Raw genomic sequence first — 20,258 nt, forward strand, 5'->3', positions numbered from 1 at the left:
ATACCACAAGATTTGAGTTTTTGAAAAAGAATACTATGATAGAGCAAAAACTTTTGTAAAGTCAATAAAAACAGCACCAACAAATTTACCCTATCAATTTCATTTTTGATCTTGTCAGTTAGAGCAACCAACGCAAGATTGGTGGAATAACCGCTCCAAAAGCCAACTGCCTTGGAGTTAATCGGTTGAACTTGCACTAATAGTTTGAAATACGTTGTTCTAATAACTTTCAAGCACATTGCTAAAAAAGGGAAGAGTAGAAATGGGCTGATAATTTCGTACGGATATTTTATCCATCTTTTTGAAGCTGGGGTCATTCTGCGTTTTTTTTTATTTCGAGAGGAAAAACAGCAGTTTTAAAAACCAAGTTAACGATGTGAGGGAAAACGGCAGATACGATATCAGAAAGTGCTTTGATGTATTGGGCAGGAATGTTGTCAACGCCGGGACTACACATTTAGGATTAGTAATGACTGGTCGAACTCCCACCGAGGTGGTAGGAAAAAGGTAAAAGGAGTGCAGAGAACGCTACAGGCTATCCTCAGGTCCAGTTAAGCTCGCAGCTGGAGGAGCAAAAAACGCGTCACTAAAGGCATTAGCAATGTCGCTCGGGCTGCTCAATAAAGTTTCGTCTTGTTGTATTTCTGAAATTTAATTGTGAGCAGTGTTTCTGTTCAAAAATGAGTTAATTATACGCTATTGTTATACGCCATTGAAGCTAAATAGTGTGATTAAGGAGTTAGCAAAATATTACAACTGCGTGTATTGGTTTTTGTAGTGTGTTTTGCTGTGATTACAATGCCTGGGGTTTCTGCTGTAAAAACAATGGTACTTTTGCTCATGGTCCATCTAATCGGGATGTTCAGAGCACGAAACAGAGTCCTGGCATCTATGTAAAAACCTCTTACGGGTACTCGCGTAACTGCTTTAACGGCAGGCCGCTTGTTGCACCGCTTTTATAAATCCCCCTGTAACTAAATCACAAGGCACTGAATTCTAACGAGGCATGTAGAGAAGTTTTGTCAATCTAAAGGAATCACCTCGAGTCCCTAGGCTTGTGCCTTCACTCGTAGAAAGGAACGCTCAGATATTTCGGGCTGCTTTAAAGAAAGATATGGATGAGTTGTGCGAGCACGGGGTATTTGCCATAGATTTTGTCTTGAAGGCATTATCTGTATATCTCGTTCACGTTCTAGGCGCTACTGCTCGCATCCGGCATAAAGTATTTTGATACGGCACTCGCTCGGCAAGGTCTTGATGCAAACTGAACCCAACGCAACACTGTCTAAAATTCTCAAGTCCATTTTCTAAGCCTGGCTGTATACAACACTCCAATAGTTCCGGCATGATTTTATAAACTGCTAAACAGAGGTCACACTCATGTGTTCTCTGCGCACAAGATACAGTACTTCAGTTTCAAATAGTTCCGTTAAGATAAAAACCTTTATGCAGTGGTTTTCTCGACTTGGTACATAATTTGTGCTCCCAGATCACCTGTTCGCCACGGTGGCCAGAGTGAATTTCGCCCACCTGATGGTCCAAAGCCAGAGGTCCACCGTGATTGCCGACGTACCACCATTACAGGCGAGTCAGCCGTGTGGCAGTGATATTTTTAGTTACGCTGCAGGAAAATTTAAGCTACACGAATTAGAGTTCGACGCGCCGATTCTACGCCATCGCTATGAGGCGAATCACAGCGTTGCTTTTAAGGAATAATTTTTAACCCTCAGCGCTTGCCAACCTATCAGCCTTCGATTGTTCTCGTTTTTGCCTTACAGAAAAAATAGCCACAGCGGATACAGACGAACGCTAAACTTCAGCGGAAAATATTAGGCAATGAGACACGGCGGCGCATAAAGAAGGCTTTGGATCTTGGTTTCCCAACGCCCAACAGTTTTTATGGCACACCACCAACTCCTTTGAACACGCTAGTTTCAGGAAGACAGCGTCTTGTTTAGCGGGAGCTTGCAGGATATACGCACTTCGAAGTGAAAAGATGGTTTTTGTGAATCGCGGGGTTTTATGTGGCTCCTAATTGTGTGCGCAATCTGCTAATCTCTGTCTCTTGGACTTGCCATTGTGCCGTCATTGCCAGCCACGGCCGGAATGGAGGAGCGGCGAGTGCGCACTTTCATACGACCTGCGAACCCTAGAAGGAAACGATACAGCAGATTCTTGACAGTGTGAGGGCGCTTCGAACCAACCCTCGTTTTTCTTCTTCGACGCATCGGCTCTGGCCGAGTGAACCGACGACGCTTGCCACGCGTGTTTCGGATCTGCCGCGGAATAACACCGGTACCAATGAACACCTTCGATGATATATCTCACCAAGAAGAAGACTCGTTGTGCGCTTCAGTTGCATGATTAAGAGTGTTAGCTGTATGTTTTTGGCAGTGCGATGGTCCGCTTAGTCCGACCGCAGCGTGAACAGCAGGAACACTTTTAGCTTAGCGCTAACCGTATCTCCCTCGCCGGGAAAACATTTGCGTCACTGGTCATGCCCTGTGCGTGTGCAAACCAAGACATCCGAAAGGAAAAATAAGAAACGATATTTCAGTCACGGGTTTATTGTCTGTCTCACCATTTTCATATAATACAGTCGCTGATAAGATACCATATTTACTCGCGTAATTATCGCACTTTTTTTTCGAAAAATGTGATGCACAGTTAGGGGTGCGGTCATTACGCGAGGTAAATTTTTCGGGAAAAAGTTTCAGCGCAGAAAACGCTAGTTTCAGCTCAAAATGTTTCCGATAAGTCTCAGGAACATAATAAACATAACAAATAAAACCATAATAAAAACTCCACTGACCACCGAACGACCACCGAGTGGTGCAAAATGCAGTGTTTACATTACGGAATGCGCCAGAATCGCGGCTTACCGAACGCGCCGGCACGAGTTTGCTGTCAGGTGAGGACAGGTCGACCAATAAGTGGCTGCTGGTGTCACAGTGTGGGACATCAAGACACGGCTGCCGACACAGCAAGCCGAGCGCGTTTTCTTTATATGTTTTGTGAGTACATTATGTGCATTTAGTGAGTGTTTCTTCCGCATCAATAATGAACTCACGCTTGCCGATATCGCTAATATCATCCAGTCCGCGGCAATAACGTAGCCATGTCTTCTTTGAAAGAGGAGGAAACTAACGTCGTCGTTTAGACTTGGCACACATACGACATATGGCTGCGGAAAGTTTCAGGGTGCGATCGTTGCGCGGGAAATTAAAAAAAATGGCCGCGTATCTGCTCCTTTCGTTGCAAATGACGTCAAGAGACGATAGTCTTTATCGGCTTTTGCGAAGTAAATGCCTCCCTTCGCTTTACCGCTCACCTCTCATGTTGTTCCTCTTACGTCGTGCTCCTCCCAAGGTAAAGACGCCAAATGTTTGCTTAAATCATTTTAAATTTTGCGCGTTCCACTGCTCCAAACCGGGTGTCTCGATGCGAACGCTGCCGTACGGCGAAGACGCGCGTTAATCGAGGCACCCTACTTCAACGTTTATAGAACCGCGTTTCCCTACTCCACGTGCGTTGCATGCAGAACGTGGAAACTATCTAGTGGAACCTTGCGTAACTGTTGCCGGTTAATTTCTTAAAATGGCGCCAGAAGCTATAGTGGCGCGGACGACAGCAGGCGACGGCGGAGTGAATTCTTTTTCTGCAGTTGATGAAGTATTTAATTTCGCAAAAGTCAAACATGTTTGAATTTTTATAAAGGAACACTGCGAATATCACTTCTGTATTGATTTGTTGTCTCATATTTGCGCAATGTCTTGTTCTTCTTCAACAATGTTGACAAGTATGAACATTACACCGGACCAAGACGGGTAGATTTAGCTGTGACTATATAAGACTATTGCGCAGGCATTCTTTTGCTTTGGCCGGGTGGCTGAATCGAGTCACAGACAGACAGACGGACATACAGACATACAGACAGACCAAAATTTCTGGGTTTAAGTAGTCCAAGAAAGACTATCGTCTTTAAAAGTCATATTTTGACGACGAACTTCAGGGGTGCGATCATTACGCTAGTTCGATCATTATGCGGGTAAATACGGTATGAAGGCATCGTATATTTTTCTTCACGTGCCCCGCTTTAAAATGTTTAAAATGTTTGATTCGGCAGTTCCGGATGATAATGTTAGGCTGTTTGACCCTATTAGACCAAAAATTCAGAAGGGGGAAGGAAACGCCCATTTTAAAAATTGGCGGCGTATCTCCTCCTTTCTTTGCAAATGTCGACAAAAGACGACAGTCTTTATCGACTTTTGCCATGTAAATGCCTCCCTTCGCTTTCCAGCGCACCTCTCATGTTGTTCCTCTTGCGTCGCGCTCCTCCCAAGGTAAAGACGCCAAAGGATTATTAAATCATTTTAAATTTTCCGCGTTCTACTTCTCCAGGCCCTGGATGTCTCGATGCCAACGCTGCCGTACGACGAAGACGCGCGTGAATCGAAGCGTCCTACTTCAAAGTTTACAGAACCGCGTTTCCCTACTCCACGTGCGTTGCAAGCAGAACGTGAAACCTATCTAGTGGAACCTTTCGTAACTGTTGCCGGTTGATTTCTTAAAATGGCGCCAGAAGCTATAGTGGCGCGGGCGACAGCAGGCGACGGCGGAGTGAATTTTTTTTCAGCAGTAGATGAAGTATTTATTTTCGCAAAAATCAAGCATGTATGATTTTTTATAAAGGAACACTGCAAATATCACTTGTGTGTTAATTAGTTGTCTTTAATTGCGTAATGTCTTTTTTCTCCTTCAACAATGTTGACACGTATGAACATTACACCGGACATAGACCGGCAGATTTAGCTGTGACTATATAAGACTATTGCGCAGGCGTTGTTTTACTTTGGCCGGGTGGCTGAATCGAGTGACAGACAGACAGACAGATATACACGCAGACCAAAATTTCTGGGTTTAAGTAGCCCAAGAAAGACTACCGTCTTTAAAACGCCCATGTAAATTAAAACGAGCAGGTATCTGTAGCCACGGCAGGACCGGGCAGCGGCAAATGCGCGCGCGCCACTCTACCCCGCTCGTGCTGCAGGTCAACTGGCGAGGGTTGGGCCGCAGCGCCACGAACTAGCAGCGATGAAAGGTGGGAACTATACCCGAAGCGGAGGCCGTATGAAAGTGCGCGCCCGCCGCTCCTCCAGCCCGGCCGTGTGCCGGCATGAGTGGTTGGGCGGGGACGGTGGTGCGAAGGGACTGCCCTTTCGGGAAAACTTTTCCAGTTAAAAAATTGAGGAAATCGACTGAAAAAACATACAACATTGCCCATGCATTCTAGACTTCAGTCTGGAAAGACAATTAGAGAATGCTTGAGGCTCACTTCAGAGTCTCCGAAATACCGTCGCTGCAGGCGCACCGCGCTCTTTTAGCGCAAGCGGGCTCCGAGTTTCGAGAGTAACGGCCGTATTCTGACGTCTTCCTGCACTCCATTTGCTCTCTCCACTCGTCCGAAGGAGCATTCCGCAATGCCTATGCATTTCGAAATCGATTTCAAGGATCTCCTCCACTGGAGGCCCGCGTGGAGGAAGGACTCAGAATACCAGGGTAAGCGTTGCGAGACTCTGCGGCCTTGGCACAAAATGGAGTGCCAGCAAAGCCTTTGATGATTATTCAACCGCAAGGGCCGCTGTCCGTCAAAGGCGCACGCTGTCATTCAAAGGCAGGACGTAAAGCTCAGACTGTGCTTCGAAAGAGTGACGGTTAATTTTGTGGATCTAGCTTCAGAAGCGCCAGCACAACGATTGCATAGGGCCTTTCTCGCGACTTCAGTTAACCTGTTGTATAACTTAAACTGCTTCCTTCAGCATACTTGCCGCATCCTAAGACAATAAGGTCAACAAAACCATGCTCTCCCAGGATCTGCAGCAAGGGCTAGCAGTGGTCTCTTGGCCTTTCCTTCTTTTTGACGGCAGCAACTGTCTTGGCAAAATGGAGGGACAAGCTAGTGGGTGAACATCCATGAGTGAAAGTTGAGCGCAAACAGACACAGGAATGAGAAAGGGTCTGTTTGCGCTTAAGTTTCACTCATGGATGTCTTGGCGAGCGTAGCCTCTTGAGGAGACGTAGGGGGTGCCTCTCTCAAGGATTTAGAACCGTCCAACATGCCTCAACAACATACAATAAGTCACGCAACAGTCGACCAACGCCCCACCAATACAAGGCTTCGCAATGACCGATTTGACAGATTTCCAAAAAGGGTTCTCAAGGCTCAAATGTACTGTCAAACATAGTTGTTTTTGCGCAAAACCGAATGTACCGAATGTGGCGATTGGAATATATAGAATTTAGGGACATACCAAGCTCACGTCCACGTAAAAGTCGACACAGAATTCGCCCAGTCTACTAGCCGTGAATACAACCATGGGTCAGCGTCCTGAGAATTACTGTCGCCGGTCAAACCGCGAGTTTGAACCTGCTTCAATGGCTGTCGGGTGCCGAATTTTTGTACTAGTTTTTCTTCTGGCATTTTCACTGCGTACTTCTTTCACGGTACTCCATCTTAGACAAAAGCAACATGAAATTGTGAACAAGGTTCGCCATTCCAGAGAGAGATAGAGGGGGGAGATGAAGTTACATTGTTCGAAGGGCCTGCTCTGAACAGTTCAAATTAACAGGTAAAAATATTATAGCCCCGCGAATATACGACTCCGTTCAATCAAAAAAGGATACATTGAGTTATGGCGTTCTAGTGACCAAAGTTAAATTACCCGTAGATAGCTGATGTACAGCATGATGTACAGCTGATGCTTGGCATGTTTCTAACACATGATGCAAGTTTCAAAGGCGCCCAAATCGCCCTCTTGTACAAACCGAGGCTCTCTGCTCATTCTGCCCTTTCTCTTCTCCTTAATGCAGTTCGAGTTCCGGAGGTTCCCTCACCCACAGCTGCCGAAGGACATCCCCAACTACGGCGGCGTCCTGGGCTGGTCCCTCATGCTGGGCTTCTTGGTTCCCTTCTGCCTCAGGGTGCATGCCATGGTGGTCGAGAACTCCAGCGGCCTCAAGGTACGCAACAGAAAATTAGAGGGTACGACGCTGTAGGTTGCATGAACGTTCATTGCTCCAAATACGAAACTTCACAGCGCCCAGCGAAAAGCACATCAAGGTATCCGAGCATGCCACGATGCCCCATGGTTCATGCGGGAGGGCGCTGTAGTGGTGCAGATAGTGTTGTAGTGGCGTTGTAGTGGCAAGGCAGATTGAAACGAATAAATGTAGGGAAAAAAATGGAAGCTAAAACGTCGTTAGAGATGTACAGGGCTGAGAAATTGAACACCAGAAAGGAAAATTTCTACGATAATTCCCAGGGCAGTGCTTTGCTTTTTGAGGCTAGAGCAGGTTGCCTGCGAACTAAGAGTTTTGTGGGGAAGTATTCACAAAATGATAGGGTATGCGTGGTCTGCGGAAAAGAAACAGAAACTATGCGGCACATAGTGTTAGAATGTGAGGGTATCCATCCAACTCTACATGAAGGGAATATTGGGCTTCCAGAAGCCCTAAGATTTAAGGGTATCACAGAGGAAGTTAACTTCAAGGCTTTCGAGGGGACGAAAAGATTAGAATGCTGGTGAACGAAAAGCAGAGAGGGGAATATTGCCGAGGACAGTTACCACCTGTAACAGGGGAAAAAGAAGTATTTCGTGCCTAATAAGCTTTAGAGCCTGCCCTAAGCAGCGCTAGTATTAAACCAAGAGTGTAAAACATGGTTATATTAGTCCTTTTTGGTAAGATGACATGTCATCACCCCGATTCAAAGGGGAAACCAATAGCAATCATCAATCATCATCATCATCGTGCCGGGGAACGGAGGGGAAATGGGGCGCAATCAAGACAGGCGAGGCTATAGGATAGCAGGAAAGGGTTGGATGGCACGGAGGTCACCACGAACGTGAGGGACTAAGGAGGGGCTCGTTACCTGCTCGTTTCTTGACCTGCTTCTGGCAACTCCTGCCTGGTACGGCAACCTGAAAGCATTTTGAAAAAATTGTTGCCACATGTAGGTATCAGGGCATGGGAGTTTCAAGAATACAGAACTATGCAAAGAACCAGATGAAATTCACTGGTTAGGAGAAAAGGGTGGGAGAGACCAGAGCTAATTACGGACGCCTAGTGCAAGTGTTAAAGAGAAAAAAAAGGAGGAAGAAATTGGGTTTTTTAACCCGAGGGGCACGGGAACCGCAGTGGGGAAATGCGGGGATGAAAGAGGTTCGGAGAAAGCCCCAAACGACACGTTTTTTCACATGAAGTGAAATGGCGGAAACGTTTTCCTGTGTAAAACGCAACAGCCCTCCACGAGGCGGACGCAGAAAGGCAATGTTATGTAATGCAAGGACAATACAATGCAAAATAACCCTAATTCAATCTAGATCACATAAATACCGAGAGATAAGTGGACATCAGGCTAAATAACATACACAAAAAGTGAGATATGCAGTGCCACATGAATTTCTCGAAGAACATTCACGCAAGGTCATATTCCTTTGCATACCCGCACACAGACAAACCGAAAAAACTATAAACAGAACACCACCACAAAAAAACAAGCGGTTTATCTACCCGATAGCAATTGTTCGGTGCAAAAGGACACAAAATATTAATAAAAAAAATATATAAAAAATAAAGCAAGGGCTACTATGGTGAAATCTATGTACATTCGTGCCTACACTGTACGGCAACCATACACGAGCAATAGACTGACACAGAACAAAATACACTGCGTACACAGCACACTATACACAGATTTGAAAAAAGAGAGAAAAGAAGAAGTAAAAACGCTTCTCTTTCAGAACAAAGTTTCTCAGTTGCTCGCTGCATCAGCCTTCGCCGGTGCCTGATTGGGCAAGCAAGACAATCGGCCTGTGTTTTTATTTATACCGCTCAAGACAGCGTTAAACTTGTAAATACGGTGCGACTCACGGGCTTCACGGTCATAATGCGTTTTGAAATTGGGCTGAAGCACAGTGGCTGTGAACGCGTGAAAGGGGTGGCCTAGATTATTTACATGTTAGGGGAAGGTGTGGTAGGGACTTTTTGTGTGCTCTGTGGTTATTGATTCTCATTCTAAACGGATTCTCAGTTTGACCAACGTACTGGGCATGGCATTAGGTGCATTCAAGAAGGTAGACAATGTTTGCGCTGTAACAGTCAAAGTTTCCTCTTATCTGGAAAGAGAATGAAGACGTGGTGCTGGTGGCGAGAGAGGCTTTAGTCATCATGGAGCACAGTTTGCCCCTATGCTTATTGCAGGGTCCGCTGCCTGAGAAACTGGGGGTGTTGACCTTAGATGACGTTACAATATCTCTGATGGGGGTCGGGACAGTTTATCAAACGCCGTTTTATCGATGTCGTTCTGTCGAAGTCGTTTTATCGAATGCAGTTTTATCGAACGCCGTTTTATCGACGGACGTTTTATCAAAGCCGTTTTATCAAAAATGTTTTTCTCAGCCTTTTCATTTGCGAATTCAGCAGTATATATTTTTCGTTTCCTCTACGCTACGTAATTCAAAAAGATTGTCTTCACAGCGGTTCCTTATTATTTATTGAAATTTGTAGTATTTATAGTAGGCTCCTTTTATTTCCTCCATGCTTTTAATGTTTTGGGGATGCGCAAGGTTTCTCTCCGTCAATTTCTTATTAGATTCATTGTGCAGGCAGAACTTCTATAACGGCTCTCCGTCTCTGTATAGTCCCTAATCTCATCCGCAGCATACACGCCATATAGCACTAATCTTTCAGAAGGTCATTAGTTAGTTGTTGACAGTTACAGGCAAAATCAGCTGGGTCAGAGCATATCCTTCTAAAACGCAGAGACTGACTGTATGGCATGCCGAGTTTACAGTGTTTAACGTGGTGGTTCCCAGACAGTTTATCGAACGCCCTTTTATCGAACGTCGTTTTTTCGAAAAAATGCCCGTTTTATCGAAAGCCGTTTTATTGATTGCCGTTTTATCGTACCACCTACGTCCGTTTTATCTAAAGTAGGGCTTTGCGGCTTTCATTATAATTTTTGGGATTTTCTTTCTTTAACTGGCCGTTGCATTAACCTAACCAGCTTCATCTTACATTGTGTCTGCCGTGCATTACATACCAAAACCTGCTATATAAGTGGACGCGTCTTTCCCATGATTTCAATCACCTTTGTTTCATAAGATTTTTTTTTACTTTTTGCGCCTTCGTTGATTGCACTCAAGTTCGTATGTTCCCCTTGTTTATTCTACAGAATTATCCACTATAGTAGCAACCCTAACCCCATGCGTGGTATTCCTTAGATATGTCCGTGTATATAGTTTGGTGTTGCCAAATATATCCCTTGCGCCGTGGTTAATCATTACGTGATCCAAAGTCTTGCCCTCCCCCAATTTTTGTAGTCACGTGGTTTGCATGCTACTCCTACTCGGACCATGTGGTCACATTGGTTGCATCCGGGGAAATATTATCCCAAGAACTTCGGAAACATTAGTGCTATATGAATGGAACAGGCGGAGTTCCGACAGTGAAAGTGATGCCCTAACAGAGGTGGTGGAGTCTAGGAGAACTCGTCACAAGGGAACCCGTCACAGCCAACTCGCCATAGGCGAACTCGTCAAGTAGGGTCATAGGTCATTTCGCACTAAGGAATCTCATAACCTAGGACAACTGGTCCATCCCTTCATGATTTGCGTGTTTTGTTAATCATCCTCACATAAAAATACAGGATTTTATATAATTCCGTACTTCTGCGTCAACATTCGATTCACCAACCTTAGTTTCCTTGGTGACCTTGAAGAACACGCCAGACCAGACAGCGCATTTTGTTGGTTTTTTGTGTGCTTTGTTCAGATAATCACACGGGCAATATTAGATTTTGTTTGCTCGTTCTCAATTTCTTTCAATTTTACATTTTTATTTTTAGGTAATCGGGCGACGGCGCAGTATTTAGTAGACCTTCACGATTTCTCTATTTTTGGTTTTTACTATTTTGATCTCACTGTTTTCTTATACCTTATGATAAATAGGTAAAATAGTGCGGGCTGAAAACCTCAGACATGCTGGGGTACAAAAGGGGGGGAGGGGTTTAAAACGAACCAACCTGTAGTATGGTGACTAATTTTGTAACTAATTTTTTTCTCGTCAGTTCTAACCAAGGCATCGAGAACAGTAGGACAAGGCTTGGTAACCTCTTAGTAACGTAACTCAGTGCCCTAGTAGGAATGCAGAAATCGGTAGAGACTTTTGCTAGCGTCCCACTTACATTTTTGACATTGGACTCACGAGCACCATGAAGTGCCTTACTTATGTAGAACATACGCGGCAAAATAAATATCACGCCACAATGCCATGATAAGGTTCGGATCAGAGGGCGAAATAGAGATACAAATGGATTTGTTAAGGCAGTACCACCTGCGCAATGAACGGAACAAAATCGTGGAGACAAATCTCGCGCATCACAAACACAAAATGCACGAAGGAAGTAAAAGACAATAATAAAGACAACCAAATAAAGGTTTGCAAATTACATAGCGAAGAGGAAACTAAAAAACGCTCTGCAAGTTTTGTTACACAAAAATGCCGGGAAAAACACATTCGATAAAACGGCTCCGATAAAACTCCATCGATAAAACGGCATTCGATAAAACGGCTTCAATAAAACGACATTCGATAAAACAGCGTTCAACAAACTGTCCGTATCCCTAACGGGGTTACTTTTGAAATGTAAGTATTGATGTCGGTCCGTTGGCTTCCTGGACACTGAGGTCACAAGCTTGTTGTCCGAAATCCTCACTGAAACATCGAGAAAGTTAATGGCAGATGCGGAATATGAGTGGGAGAATAAAATGATCTCGTATGCGTTGTTGAAAGCGGTGATAAATTTTAGAAGTTCCTCTTCCCCATATGGCACCAAGTGAGAAAAATATCGTCAATGAACCTTCGATAGAAAAGAGGGTGAAGCTGTGCGTTGCTTAGAAATTCAGACTCCAATGTGCCCATGAAAATATTAGCATAGTTGGGTCCCATTTTGTTGCCATCGAGGTCCCGTCGATTAGCACGTAGTGCTTATTGTCGAACTCAAAGTTGTTCAGCTCCAAGTCAAGCTTATAGAAAGAAGTATAGCTGAGCTGTCTTTCTGCCTCGCTGCACTATAAACTCTCCCGCATACCGTATGCCGTCCCCCAAATCCCTTCCCCTGGGAACATAGAAAGAATTTTCCGCGCATATCGGGTAAAGGCCGTCTCTGAGCTGCACTCATTAGGAAGGGCTGTCGACGCGGCCTGAGCTCAAGCACCTGGAATTGAGACGCCTCCCTGTCGCCTTTATCGTCCATTTAACAGCGCTTATTTTCTCTCCTTCTCTATTTGAACAATTGTTTGCCCGCTTATGTTGTCGATTCTTGTAGTCCAGTTTTGCCTGGGTAAATTCTTTACTGACGCTGATTGTACCGTGCATGTAAATAAATACATGGACGAATACGCGTGAGATTTTGTAAGGATGTTAATCGTTTTATGAGTGAGATAATCTAGTAAAGCTTGAAATGACTGACTGACACGTGAGTGTGTGAGTGAGTGAGTGAGTGAGTGAGTGAGTGAGTGAGTGAGTGAGTGAGTGAGTGAGTGAGTGAGTGAGTAAGTGAGTGAGTGAGTGAGTGAGTGAGTGAGTGAGTGAGTGAGTGAGTGAGTGAGTGAGTGAGTGAGTGAGTGAGTGAGTGAGTGAGTGAGTGAGTGAGTGAGTGAGTGAGTGAGTGAGTGAGTGAGTGAACGATCGAGCTAGAGCTACCGGAAGTTCTGCAGAGCAGGGACTAGTATCCCAATTATCCCGAGGATACTGAGCCCCCAATTGCTTTCGTCGAGCACTGGCACAACATATTGTTACCAGTGAACATTCCACCTCCTCCGAGTACTAGTATTTATGAGAAAGCGGCAGCCGCAGTGGCGTGTTCTTTCTCGCGGTGACCTACCCCTCGTGGCGGCGTCGCAGGAGCTGCAGCAGCTGATGGGCCTGTCGGAGGCGGCCTACTGGGCGGGCCACTTCTACTCCCACCTCTTCTTCGCGCTGCTACAGAGCATCGTGGCCATGCTGTGCATGCTCTTGCTGCGGGACGGGAACACGGGCGAGCACGCCTTCCTCGACCGGGCTAACCCGTTGGTGGTAGCGCTCACCTTCGGCCTCTTCTCGGCACTCTTCTCGATGCACGCCATGCTCGTCGCTGCCTTCTTCACCAACGGTCAGCCGTTGCCCTCGATGTTGAACCGCCGCGCCGGGATAGCCGCGCGAAGCACGTCTTGTACGACTTGCCGCTCACAGCTGCATCAATACCCCCCAATCACAGCTCCCCAGACCTAACGCCCATAGCTTTTTTTCGCCATGCGATTGCCTAGCAAGTTTCAGTTTCATCATCCGCTCTGGATAATTTCTGGCGCTTCGAACCTTCGCATCTCGAAGCACTACGAATGCTCCCGCAATTCAGCTCGCTGGGTCCTTCTCACCATCCCACCGCGCCTACATGTTTTGAGATCCCGTCAACGACAAGGGAAAAGATTTACATATTTCCGCTTCCACGTAATATGCATCGTGTACATAACAAGAAGTGGCGAGATGCCACAGGCGTTTTCGTTTCTTTGTCTTTGCACGCGAAAGCTCAACTGGATTCTTTTCTGCTACGCCATGTATGCGTCTTTCTTCGCTTTCGTTTCTTCGTCTTAAAGAGAAAATAAAGTCAGCAAGTAGACCGGCGCAGGCCGGTCTACTTGCTGATTTGGTAAATTGTTCTTAGTGCTAAGTGGATGTTAGAGGGTCCATGAAGACAAAATGCAACTTCGTTTATCTTTAAAAAGATAGGCTTCAGTACCTCACTCAGTTTCATTCCGGCCACGAAAGATGTTTTTTAACCGATAAAAACCCAAGAAATACTTCAGAACTTTCAAATTTCACACAACAGTGACGTGTTATGGGCGCGAGTGACGTCATATGGGCCAGAACTAAAACATAATTTTCAGTGCGTTAACTGCACGTTAGCATTCAAGTAATGCGATCAAACGGAACTGGAGGCCCAATTACAATCGTCCAGTCATGTGTCCTGGCGATTGATTAGTTCGGCCATCGTCAATTGTCCAAACAAGCTTCTGTGACGTCATAGAAAAGTTGCCGAAAACTGGCTAGCGAGTCGCCACTGCTTTGCGCGTTTTCTTCAAAATCTTCGTTATCTTTTCGAAATTTGCGATGAAATCGGTATCGTTGTTATCAGGCCAAAGCAGTCTTTCTAATGAACCAAACTTGTATTTTGTCTTCATGGCCCCTTTTAATATGTTTAGCGCGAAAACCAAAGACTGTACACAAGAAAGGAGACAGGACAAGCGAGAACTTTTAACTGAACTGTAATCACCGCCGGAGCCGACGGCGATGAATCATGAGCCAACTAGCCCCCCAACAAGTTTTGTTGAATTAAGTGGATGTTGTGCACCTGTTGTGCTCAGGTGCCATCACTTTCACCTGTCACGTGGCAGGATTTATTCGACCACTTTCAAGTTTCGAATTTATACGTTTGGCAATTTTGTGAAGTAGGCACGCACATTCTTCCGCTTCATGGCCAAATCCCCCAAGTGCATGTGTGACACGAAGGAAAATAACATCACCTTTTGCTCCGTGCTAGCAGTATTTGGAGATAACACAGTTGGCAGAGCAGTGGGCTGCTACTGTGCAGAGTGCCTACCTGGGTTAAAATCCTCAAGGGTAACGCATGTGTTTTTTGTTGGCTCTATATTGTGGCGGTAAATTTCTTGACCACACAACAACATCAACAACGGTGCTTAGTCGCAGAATGTGGCCACCTTTTTTGCCTTTAAAAAGCGTTCAAGTTTTATCTGAGTTGTGAAGTCTGTATCTCCCTGTCTCTCAATGCATCCCGCGGTACCACCTTCTAATGAATGGTTGAACAAGACGTCGACACAGGAAAACCGTTCCAAATTACTGAAACTGATGGCGTGCAACACTGTTCAACAACACTGATGAGCAAATAGAAAGCATTGCGCGTATTCGAAGCAAACGATAAGTATGTAACTGACACTGGCAGCTTCATTTTAAGTAAATATAGACGTAGCATTGTTTTCATAACACCGCGATAAAAAGCAGTGTCGAACGCAGCCCAGATAAAATTTTTCCATCTCTTCTTAAAGAAGCGCGAGAGAAGCGTGAAAGCTTTCCAGCGTCAAAACTTTCGCCAAAAGTTCGTCCAACCTTCGATGAATAGGCGTCCAATTGATCGGTAACATCGAAGACCATGCCCAGGATTTAGGGACACGCCGCGGCGCGAAAACTTCATTGCGCCCTCTTTCGGCGCTTCGCTCGTCCGCGCGTAACTGAATGGCGCAAAAAAACAAACGGCCTCCGTTTGATAACGAAGACAGCTAGGAGAAACGACTCCGGCACATCCGTAGCATGGCTCCAGTGGCACGCTGTGGCAAAATTTTAGGCTTGTAGGACTAACGTATGAGGTTCCCAGAGCGTCTAAACTTTTTCTGCTGCTGCCTATGAAAAAGTTTAGACGCCCTCGGAAGCTCGTACGTTAGTCCTACAAGCCTAACATTTTGCCACAGCGTGCCGCTGGAGCCATGCTACGGATGTGCCGGAGTCGTTTCTCCTAGCTGTCTTCGTTATCAAACGGAGGCCGTTTGTTTTTTTGCGCCATTCAGTTACGCACGGACGAGCGAAGCGCCGAAAGAGGGCGCAATGAAGTTTTCGCGCCGCGGCGTGTTCCTAAATCCTGGGCATGAGTCAAATCACAAAGGAAGAATGAACCCATGCGACGATTTTCCCGCTCTAACTAAACGCACCCACGAACGTCCTGAAGGTATACCGATACGTGGTTTATACGATAAACGCATAATATTGTAGTCTTTCTTCATGATTGATCCGGGTATTGTCTTATCTTGAACGGTTGTAACCCTTTTCTCCCAATGGAAACCCGGTTTACCACGCGCGACGTGTGTCCAGAGATCTTATCGGAACTTTTCGGTCAACTCAGTCGTCTATGGGGAAATGCATGAAGTTTTTGACAGGGTGCCATCGGTCCCGCTACGAAAGCTTTCTCTTCAAAAAGTCAATACTTTAAAGAAGACGTCTCCCCAAAATTTTCCAGAACAAGGTTAAGCATAGGTCACAAAAGATTGCGGGCCAGCTGTGGAAACGCGGAAAAACGGAATTGAAATGAGCAAACAAAGTGCATTCATTATGAAGGACTGAAAGGGGCCAGGGAGGCAGAATGCTATCGTCTTTCGACGGCATTTGCACTGAAGCAAGCACATAGATGGCTACTTTTTTTGTACTGCTACTAAGATCACTCCTCCCACAAATAATACTGGCAACCATGACATACAATATCTCGGCAACGTACTTTTGTCTGTATGTGAAATGAAAAACGATATTTAAAAACTTGTTCCCAGCTAAAAAAAGTGTGAATCGCGGGCTTCCTCATTCGTTTATGTGTTTTTTTATTAAACCGTCTATGTTGCACAGATGCGCCATCTGTTGGGATAGACGATAGGTAGAATCTGGCGTCACGTTGTGGAGGTCGGAAGTTAGATTCTCCCCAAGTGCGACGTTTTTTTTTTTTTTAAGCTGCCGTTGGCGTATTTGGAAACTGAAATCAAATATTGGCAGAACAAACGCCCCTGACTCAGGCAGAATCGTCAAAGCTCCTTCACTGGGTCTGTTTACTGAGCTCTGCCATTGATTCTGGGCATGGAGGCTGAGTTAGCCACACTGAGAGCAACCCAGCGAAGGCGGGCGGCGTGTCTTAAAAATTTTGAATTATTGTTTAACAATACGTTACAATTTAAATCAGACAAATAGTTGTGCTAAAAGGTTTTCAACGCGTAAATAAGCGTTTTAGCCGTCACAGTAGCTGCAAGATTTGCAGGTCACGTGACCGGGAGACATACTGTAGTGTCAAGTTTCGACACTAGGAACCCTTTCGATTTCAGGAAGTTAGCTGCCAAATTATATTATTTCCGCCAATTTGTTTATAAATGGCTTCTGGTTACCGGGCTATATAAAACGCTGGCTTTCATGTGAGCTAGAGAACGTATACGCGGCAAAAATCTGTTGTCCGTCTCTTTAAAAGCAATTGGTATAGCATTTTCGCGCCAAAATAGCCGTATCTGTTCCATCCCCAGTCTCATTCAGTACCATAAAATTTGCTGAAAGCGGTGTTTAAAGAACAGATATCACGACGCTGTTTCTGGGAATATGGTTGTAAAAGAGCTGATAATGACTATTTGCGAAAACCAGTTGTACGATGTTTGAGAAGCGGGAGTGTGGATCGCAAGAGCCTTCTTTGCGGAGGTGGTCGAAATCCCTTAAATTCACAGCGTGGCGAAGTGCTATACAGCCGACGGGTTGAGTGCGCAATACAAAAATAATTTACTGTATGCACTTGGTTGGTCGCACATGGACATACTGAAAAGTGTGAGGCCTTACGTGTCTCTCTTATAATTTCCAAAAAACACGAATGGACAGCTTTAACAAAGTAATGGAGGAAGGTAGAGCATATTAGCTTCCAAGGGTGTTGGCTAGTACAGCTTGAACTGCGCTACGCGTTTGCATATGCAGCATGGCAGCATGACAGACACATGCACCACATCGAGCGCTCAGATATCTATGTCCTTATTACAGTCTTTACACGCAACTGATCGGAACATCTCTCTTTCAGGGAGCATAGCGGTGACATTCGCGCTGATCTACTGGGTCATCCTGTCCTTCGCCGTGCCTACCGCCATCGTCGAGAACTTCCTGCCCAGCCTCGCGGCGTACCTGTTCTCCCCACGGCGTAACAAGCTCCTGTCTTCCATGGCGCCAGCTATCGGCACCTATTGGGTCATCAAGATCCTCATGATCTCGGAGGACCACACAGGTCGGTTCTGTGGCTGAGTAGGGGATTCGTCACTCCTGTGCGGAACGCGTGAGTGCTAAGAGCACCGACATCGCCACAACTCAGAGCCCCGTAGGAGCCACTTAGTGCGCTCATCCGCCATTCCTATCACAGCGCAGCTTTTCTAAGCTACCTTTCCACACATATCCTGGTGTGCGGCTTTACTTGCCTTTCAAACGTGAGACGTTCTACAGCGCGATGGGTTCTGTAGCGCGCGTCTTAACTGGGAAGTGATGACATCTGCTACGGTGACGCGAAAAAGTATCCATTGTCTCATCAAATTTGTTCTCCCAGCTACGCTTCGTCTTAACTCGGCAGTGATGACATCTGCTACGGCGACGCGAAAAACTATTCATTGTCTCATCACATTTGTTCTCCCAGCTACGCTTTCCTCCCCCACGCTTTGTATTTAGGTGCAACCCAAAACGGGGCACCATATCCCCAGTGCATATATCCTAAAGAAACTTTGAAAGACGCCAGACAGAGCGACACCACAACCTTGTAAGGAACAAACAACGACTGAATTTATTTCGATAGTGTTGCTGCCTACTCAGCGAGCTCGAGGCGGATATACAGTGTTGCCAGATGGCTAGAAGAAATAAGCCGAAGTTGTGGCTTTCTACACATTCTTGCTCACTTCATTTCGAATTAATATAGAAAAACTGCAGGCCACTCATGTTTGGTTGCGCACTTTGAAGCTGGAATGCCTGCCGCACTATTGTTAATAGTGCTTCTCAAGTACACGTCTACCCACTGACACAGCAGCCATGCTGTGTCACCATTTTTAACCATCCTAATAGCTCTGACCTACCTTAACCCACTTAATCCACCTTATTTTAGCTCATCGGACCTTAATCCAACAAAATATACGTTAACGCCACCTTACTGAACATTGCTGTCAATTACTATGCAATCATTAATATTTTTTTCAATCATTAATAATTTTTCCTAGTCCAGCTTAGTGACTCATTATTCACCTTAATACCACCATAATAATCATTACTATGAATCACGTTCCAATCACTCGGTAAAGTTATATTTTCTTATGCACGGCTGGCATGCTTTAATTCGTTTCGGCCTTCCTTGGGTTTTTATAACTTTCAAAACGACTTAGAATTGGGCGAGTTAATGCAAGTCCTTCATGAATGAGCGTAGTTATTTGGCTAAACACTGTAAAAAACACGGCTACGTGCGGGTTTTTTAACCTACCACGGCGTTGTCAAAACACTGAGATAAAAAAACTAGGAAGATAATCGAGGCATACCAAATACGATGACCTTCCAACCGCTCCATTAGTATTCTGTCTGTAGTGGTGCACGACCGTGAATTCACATATTAAATGACACCCTTGTGTAGCCAGGTCGAGAAATAGATTACGCTTGTGCAGGCATCTCAATGGTTGTGTTTCGTTTTATTTGTTGTTATAATTTAGTACAATGTGGGTGACTGATGTATGTACTTTAGCCGTGTTTCTTTTTCAAAATAAATTAATTGTTAGAGCAGCACTGTCCTGCCAGCTTCTCGTTTTTTTGTGCCGTGTTTGTACCATCCCTGTTGACCCCGGGGTCGTTCAAGGTCACCTTACCATGAAGCATATGAGGCTTTCAGATTATTCAACTACAGTAGTGAAAGAGCATGGTAGCAGCACAACGCGTAGGAAATAGATTGGAGCCGTTAGAAAGCGCAAGGAGGAATCGGCGAGAGGTAGACACCCTTAGAGAACGTGAGGCTAAGCCAAAGCATACCATGCGTACATTAGGTTCCCTGTGAATCTCCTCGAACCGTTTGTTAGTATCGGTGACATTACCCTTGAAGTTGTAGTCAAGGATTTCAATGTGGATCATTCCGTAGCGAAGTGGGACGTTTATTACACATTTCGTGGTGGATTGGGCTGCCGCACTGATCAGGCCCAACCGATCTCCCAGCGGCGTACGTGCATCGGTTTGACAGTATTTAAGAATGCGTCTGCAGTTTCGAGCACCTCGATCAGTGTATACCACAGCGAAAACAAAGCCGTTGGGACTCTTGTTACTAGGTGTCATTGAGAAGACATACGCCATCATCCCAATGCAAAGGGAATGCCCTTAACAGTCAATCTATATCCGTCTGTCCCTCTGTCCGTCTGTCAATCAGTGATTCAATCAATCAATCTATCAATCAATCAATCGAATTGCGCATTGTACTTGACTGCCATACGCCGGGTCTGTGTACAACGCAAACACAATCACGAGAAGACATTTTTCAGCGGCAATACAAGCAGTTTTAGCAAATAATGGGAGCCCGAGGGTCTTGTACTGTTATCTTCTGTCCAGCCCCAGATACGCCGGTGGAGCATCTTCAAAAT

General features: G+C 45.4%; 1 protein-coding gene across 1 annotated transcript in view; it reads left to right on the top strand.

The window, feature by feature from the left end:
- LOC144180113 (phospholipid-transporting ATPase ABCA3-like) overlaps nucleotides 1-20,258 on the top strand; it is a 188,416-nt gene that overhangs the window by 21,455 nt on the left and 146,703 nt on the right. Inside the window, exons 3-6 of the mRNA XM_077708509.1 lie at nucleotides 1,490-1,584; nucleotides 6,871-7,020; nucleotides 12,967-13,213; nucleotides 17,696-17,896. Coding sequence (XP_077564635.1) covers nucleotides 1,490-1,584; nucleotides 6,871-7,020; nucleotides 12,967-13,213; nucleotides 17,696-17,896 — 693 coding nt within the window. The remainder of the gene's footprint in view (nucleotides 1-1,489; nucleotides 1,585-6,870; nucleotides 7,021-12,966; nucleotides 13,214-17,695; nucleotides 17,897-20,258) is intronic.

This window comes from Haemaphysalis longicornis, unplaced genomic scaffold (genome assembly GCF_048455015.1).
Source record: "Haemaphysalis longicornis isolate Haplotype H1 unplaced genomic scaffold, Haemaphysalis longicornis Haplotype H1 scaffold_4, whole genome shotgun sequence".
In the NCBI taxonomy this organism is placed as follows: domain Eukaryota; kingdom Metazoa; phylum Arthropoda; class Arachnida; order Ixodida; family Ixodidae; genus Haemaphysalis; species Haemaphysalis longicornis.